This window comes from Anabas testudineus, chromosome 12, assembly GCF_900324465.2.
Source record: "Anabas testudineus chromosome 12, fAnaTes1.2, whole genome shotgun sequence".
NCBI lineage: Eukaryota > Metazoa > Chordata > Actinopteri > Anabantiformes > Anabantidae > Anabas > Anabas testudineus.
In genome coordinates, this window is record NC_046621.1 from 1333001 (window position 1) to 1339163 (window position 6163).

General features: G+C 45.3%; 1 protein-coding gene across 1 annotated transcript; it reads right to left on the reverse strand.

The window, feature by feature from the left end:
- Positions 1–120: 120 nt before the first annotated feature.
- Positions 121–5703, reverse strand: ckmt2a (creatine kinase, mitochondrial 2a (sarcomeric)). The gene is made up of 10 exons (XM_026356954.1): positions 5575–5703; positions 4055–4230; positions 2874–3072; positions 2612–2707; positions 2301–2522; positions 1790–1875; positions 1365–1488; positions 919–1053; positions 566–691; positions 121–449 (listed from the first exon to the last, which is right to left on the reverse strand). The coding sequence occupies exons 2-10, from the start codon at positions 4201–4203 to the stop codon at positions 333–335; spliced, it is 1254 nt and encodes a 417-aa protein (XP_026212739.1). The 5' UTR covers positions 4204–4230; positions 5575–5703; the 3' UTR covers positions 121–332.
- Positions 5704–6163: the final 460 nt, after the last annotated feature.

Genomic DNA, 6163 nt, shown 5'->3' on the forward strand with positions numbered 1-6163 from the left:
GTCAGATCAGATTTTTAACTAAAGGTTTTAACCCCAGTTAAAGTAACTCACCTAAAATCATCAGTGGTGCAGCCGACTGGAGACGGGTTGGGGAGGACACCTGAAAAAACATCTCAAACAGTTTTTCTACTGTTGGCTTTATTGAAGTCAGGGTTACAGTAAAGACCTTAACTTGAGGTAGAATTCTCCCCGACTGCAGATCAGCTATTAGATTAGGTTTCCCTAAAGATTTCCAGTCATTCTGACATTTGTCCACTGGCTCGGTTTGGGTGGGAGCACGGAGCCGAGAGGTGAGCTCCTGCTAACGAGTTATCAGACGAGGAGTCCCGTTTTTATTTTTTAAACTGAACAATGGGAGCTGGGACTTTGAAGTCCTGGCCCTTCTCCAGCTTCTTCTCACACTCGATCAGGTAGTTGACCCCATCGACCACCAGCTGGACCAACTCCACCTACAAACACAAACATAGTTCACTTCTGCACCTAAACCACCTCAGAGTGGCTGTTTTATGTGAGATGCTGCAGCTCACAATAAAAAATGACATAACCACAGCGGAATGATCCTCACCTCAGATTTACCCAGACGGTCAAGGTTGGAAATGTCAAAGGTGTCTCCAGTGGCAGCAGTGTCCACTCCTCCTGTGCCTCTTTTCTGCAGCCGCAGGTTGTCGAGGACTTTAGAGAATCGTGGATCCTGCAGAGTGTTTTATTATTGTTATTTTTATTATTATAATTATTTGTAACAAGGTGCAAGTACAGTAAAAAGATTCAGAGAGCAGAAATGTAAAAAGTTTGTCTCTGGTCTGTTTCCAGAACAACTTTAGTGACTTCGTCCAACTTAATTATTATTATTATTCAGAAATGTTTAAAGCTGTATCTGTGTTCCTCCCGAGTTGTCCTCATCAGGACCATGTGAGATACCTTGCTGAGTTTTGGCAGGCGAACGTGCACACCTGCCCTGAGGCCGGTGCCCAGGTTGGAGGGACACGTGAGGATGTAGCCCAGATGCTCGTTCCACATGAATTCCCAGCCTCTCTCCTGGATCAGACTCTCCACCTGTGAGATACGACAAGATACGACCGCTCACATGAAACTACGTCTCTCCAAAATAAACTAAAGTCGAGACTTTATGGTACATATGGTTTAATGGTTTAATGGTCTGAGATTCTAAGATTCACTAATTGGCATTAAACACTAAGTACAGCTGCAGTCATGAAGTCATAAAGGGTTAAAAATGGGAGCTGGAGATGGCTCCATATGACAAGTCATTCACCAACTGGAGCCAGGCCACCAGCATCATCATCATCATCTCTGGACGTTTTCAAAATCAAATGTCCACGTGTGTGTTCATTCCGACTCCAGCGTACCTGTTTGAGCCCCCTGCAGAACCTCTCAAACACTCGCTTCATGTTGCCTCCCTTCTCCATGGAGATGACTCTGGTGTGGTCTTCCTCATTCACCCAGATCAGGAAGGTCTTGTCATTGTTGTGCCTGAGGAGAACACAGAAAGAGCTCAGCAGGTAAAACACGACCACAGATGACTCGTGAACAGGGTCCTTCACACACACACTTTGATATTCATGCTGCTTCTCTGTGCTGGATTGTTGTTCTGCAGTGTTGTGAAGGTACATTTGTAATAGACAGTGTTGTTACTGAATGTTTCTATCGAGTTTTACGGGGTGTGGAAGATATTTTAGGATTGAATACATCACTGACGTCACTGGTCAACATGTGGGGGTTAGAGTGTGAACTGTCACACAGCAGACATGCAGGAGAGCTGAGTAGACCGTACCAGATGCCCCTAGCGTCGGGCCAGTCTCTGGCCATAAAGGCACATGTCAGCAGTGGGGAGACGGGTTTGTCAAACAGGAAGTGGTCCTGAAGGTGGAAGGGAGGAGGAAACAGAGGCGGGGTGTATCAAAGAGGAGTCGAAAGTGTTTTCTGTAACTTTGTGGTACTTTTACTCCGATGCTTCAAGTCAGAGGGAAAAACTGCAATTTAAACTCCACTAAAAGTATCTGACAACTATAAAGATTTGAAGATTTTTAAGATCTTTATTTTCATGATTAAAGACTCTGCACACAGATGTTAGAGGAGCTGAATTCACCACAGGTCACAGTTGTGAGTCTGTAAGAACTCGAGCCCCTCTTCATCTCAGTTTGGACCTCTTTACACAGCCTTCTCCTGACTGCACGTTTAGGTTTATTTAAACTCTGTTTCTGTGATGAAGCTGCTTGTGTGTCTCTCACTTGGTGCATTAATCTTTTGATTCTGCTTTGCATGAAAACTGGAGATAAACTCACGTCAATAAGCTGCTGCTGTTCCTTCTCCGTCATGTCTCCCAGGCTGTAATAGCGTCCAGACAGGTCTCCCTTCAAGCCGGCCAGAGCCATCACAGCCACCCGCTCCACCTCCCGACGTTCAGCCCTCGAACAGGCTGGGGGAAGGCTCAGCCCGCGGATACTGCGGCCGGTCCGGACTCGGGATGACAGAACATATTTGTCATCAAAAACACCGTTGGTGATCTGGCAACAAGGGGAGAACGTACACAGTAGTTAATGGAACAGCAGGTGGTGGACTGATGGTGCAACAAGGGGTGTGAAGGTGTAAAAACCTTGGAGGAGTCCAGGTCAGTGGGGTGTTTCATGGTTCTGGGGTCATAGCCGTTGTGTCTGTCTTTGATGACCGGGTCAAAGAGATCAGCAAACACCTGGAGGGGGCAGAAAACAACAGAGGTGAGGGGGCACACAGAATCCAGGGTAAGATGAACTATAGCTGATTCATCTCAGTTCTGAATACGCAGTAATAATTATGGTCAGTCTAAGGAGCTCATCTGGGTCGGACGACACTGTCAAACTTAATTTGACTGCTCTTACCTCGTAGCTTTCCTCGTCACCAGCCACACAGCCCACCGTCTTGATGAAAGGGTGTCCTGGGTTGTCCACTCCAGTCTGGATGCACTGGTCCAGGGTCCAGTTGTTGGGGGTGACCTTGTCCCTCAGTTTGGCGTAAATAGCTGGAGTCAGGGCCGAAGCCATACAGTTGTTATGTTTCCTCAGGTCGGGGAAGTCACAGCTGCACAAGAGGATGAATCGGACAAATTGTGAAAGAGTAACTGGAACATGATGAACGAGTAATCCTGCTCTGACAAGCCTGGTTTAAGTCTTGAGATCTGACTGTGATTCACCGTAGCACGGGTTTCTGTGCAGTTTTTATTTCTTCTAAAATCTACAGTCAAAGAAGAGACATTTCCTGAGTGAATCAAACAGATGTGAAAGCCTCACCATCAAATATTGAAGGGCCCGACTTACATAACTGCCTTTTTAATTTGTATTTTGCTTGAATTCTACCTGGTCAATATTATTTGATAACTGATCAGTTTGACGTCTCACATCAGTCGGAGGCTGCATCAGTTCTTTAAGAGGTTTGTTAGAGGCTGTTTCACACAAACCACACATTAGAGTTCATTTAGGCTCATGTTTCTGATTCAGCTGTGATTTTAAAGAATAAAAACAGAGTCTGCACAGTTTAAGACACGACAGGTGCTTCAGAGGAAATGATGAACGCCCCCCCCTCAGGTCAGTGAAGGTTAATTAGACTGAAACACATATTACAGTGTGAGACAGTGAGTGGGACCGAGTTAGACAGGCTCTAATAAATGTTTCTTTGTGATACTAAACGCTACATATTTAGATTAGAACAACTTTACAGTCATTTAACTAAAACAACAAAAGTCTGAAAACGAGATTTTGACTCATTGAGGGAGGAGAAGGTAAAAGTGTGTGTGTGAGGGGGGGGAGCGACTGACTCTCAGGTACAGCAGGTAAAAACCTGAGAGCGTCGCTGTCGCTGTGGCTACTGTGTCACATGTCTGCACTGATCCTGTGATCCATGCTCCACCCTTTCTGCAGCACACTTTCACTTTTGATTGAAATGTAATGATCACAGTCGCTCATCCAGAGCACCTACAGCAGCAGACTGCTCATTTCCCCCTCGTCTATCTGAGTCTTCATCTATTCACCCATTTTATCTTTAGTTTCACTGCTGTCCTTCCTACCTGGGAGGATACAGCTTCTTCCTCGCCTCAGCAGCCAGGGAACTGTTTTCACTCAGCAAGAAGCCGGTTGCCATCGTTCCTGCACCCAAGCTGGCCAACAGCACGGCCGTGCCGCGGCCGGACATGAGGCGTGTGAAAGAGCTCGCCATCTCTGTGCTCGTTGAGTAACAGATGAGCTGGAGAGAATAAAAACACACAAACCCAAAAGACATAGTTTAGTCAGAGTCATAAAGGTGATCTCCAAAAAAGATGTAAGAAAATCCAGAGAAGAGATCAGTCAAAAAGACATAAACAACAGAAACAGTCACAAAATGAACCCAGAGATAAACAATTAGAAATAACTACGATTAAAAGACACAAAGGGCTCCTGAAAACATCCAAACATACATTTACAGCTCATTTTTAGAATTAACTGTGTGAACTTACAGCTTGGTTTAAGGTACATGTGTTACTGTTACTCAGCTTTTTCTTTATCGGTGCAGAATTTCACTTTGGGAACTGACAGCTGAGAAACGTGCGTCTGTTTCCAGAGAAAACAATCACAGCGGTGTAGACTCGATGTTTGACCCCGTGTCTGTTCACTAACTGATTGAATCATGTACTGACAGCTTTATTATTAACAGAGAGTTTCTTAATGTGGAACATCTGGCAGATTTGAAATAAAGACACAGATTTTAATACAGGCTACAACGGTAATATATATAAAACATTTGTACTGAAGTGCTACTGTAAGGACTGTTGGTGGTGTCCATGAGGCTGCATCTTAATATAGAAGGACGTTCTATATTAAGACGTGATTACTACGTACTAATCCTGGTCAGAGCTGAAACTCAGCCAGTCTGTACTACACCGAGCTGAGGAGTACTACAATCACCACATTTATCCACAGACTCGTTTCCCCTTTAACTCTGTGCAGGTTCAGAGCTGTAGTCTGTCGGGGTCACTGCTAATATTATTTATAGATCTTCACAGGGTGCTGCCAGGATCCGGTGCCAAGACCCAAACCATGTCTGGCTCACAATGCTGTGACATTCTGGACTAGTCACAAGACCAGACTGTCATGAGGCCAAGTCAATGGGACAGAGGGTAAAACACACAGTATCATAAATGATGAACCTGACGCTGATCTACAGGTGAATACTCAGGTCCACTGCAGACCTGGGATCAGCTGCCCCACCCCTCACCAGTGTGACCTTTTAACTCGGAGGTGATACGTGCAAGACGTAAGAGCAGCTTCGTCCTCTCCTGTGTCCTTTGGAGAGGACGAACGCCACCTGAGGGGCTTCAGAGCAACACTTAGAAAAATCTGAAAAGAGAGGCTGTTTGGACTACAAAGATTTGAACTTAAGATTGAAAAAAACGTTTTAATCTTACTTTTCTAACATCTTCCAAACTTTTACAACATGCACCGACTGATGAAATGCAACAGATGAAACATCAGCAACATGCAAGAAGATCGTTTGTTCTGTTTGGTACTAAGTTCTGGAAGTTCAGAGAAGAGAGTAAAGGAGGTACAGTACCTGCAGACCAGTTGCTCAGTCGTCTTGCTGAAGGTCTCCTGTTAAAGAGCTTTTCACCCTCCTGTCACTGGGGGCTCCACCCCCACATGGGGGATTAAAAAAGAGACCAATCATAAGTTCAGAAACAGGCTGTTAGGAACCAATAGAGGGCCATCAACGTGAGCTACACCAACACAGACCACTCATGTTGAGCCGTGATTAACACGACCATCAAGGATCTGGTGTCACGGCCCAGTTTGACCTTGATATTCTCAAATGCAGCCTCACACACACATGATGTCCCTGAACTCCCCTCAGTGCTGGACCCGCTCCCTGAGGGCTCGACACACCAGATCTACATGCAAAGATGCACATGTAGGAGAATTTAAATTATTTTACACATGATAAACGTACTGTGATCAGGGAGGTTAGAGTGATGCTGGTGGCTCGTGAGAAAACACAGAGAGAGAGAGAAACAGGTAACAGGTGCAAGACACATCCCTTAGTTTTAGGATTTTAAATCTCAGACTGAGGTCACTGGGTGGGTTATTCCAGAGGACGGGGACACGACGAGACCCCGCAGCCTGAAAGTTTAACTAGTTTAAGTTAC

Excerpts from the sequence above, each read along its gene's own strand:
- ckmt2a (XM_026356954.1), bottom strand. The coding sequence starts at position 4,203 with ATGGCGAGCTCTTTCACACGCCTCATGTCCGGCCGCGGCACGGCCGTG. Across the intron at positions 1,489-1,789 it reads CCCGACGCTAGGGGCATCTG|GCACAACAATGACAAGACCT; the intron begins GTACGGTCTACT and ends TGTTCTCCTCAG. Across the intron at positions 1,054-1,364 it reads TCTGCAGGGGGCTCAAACAG|GTGGAGAGTCTGATCCAGGA; the intron begins GTACGCTGGAGT and ends CGTATCTCACAG.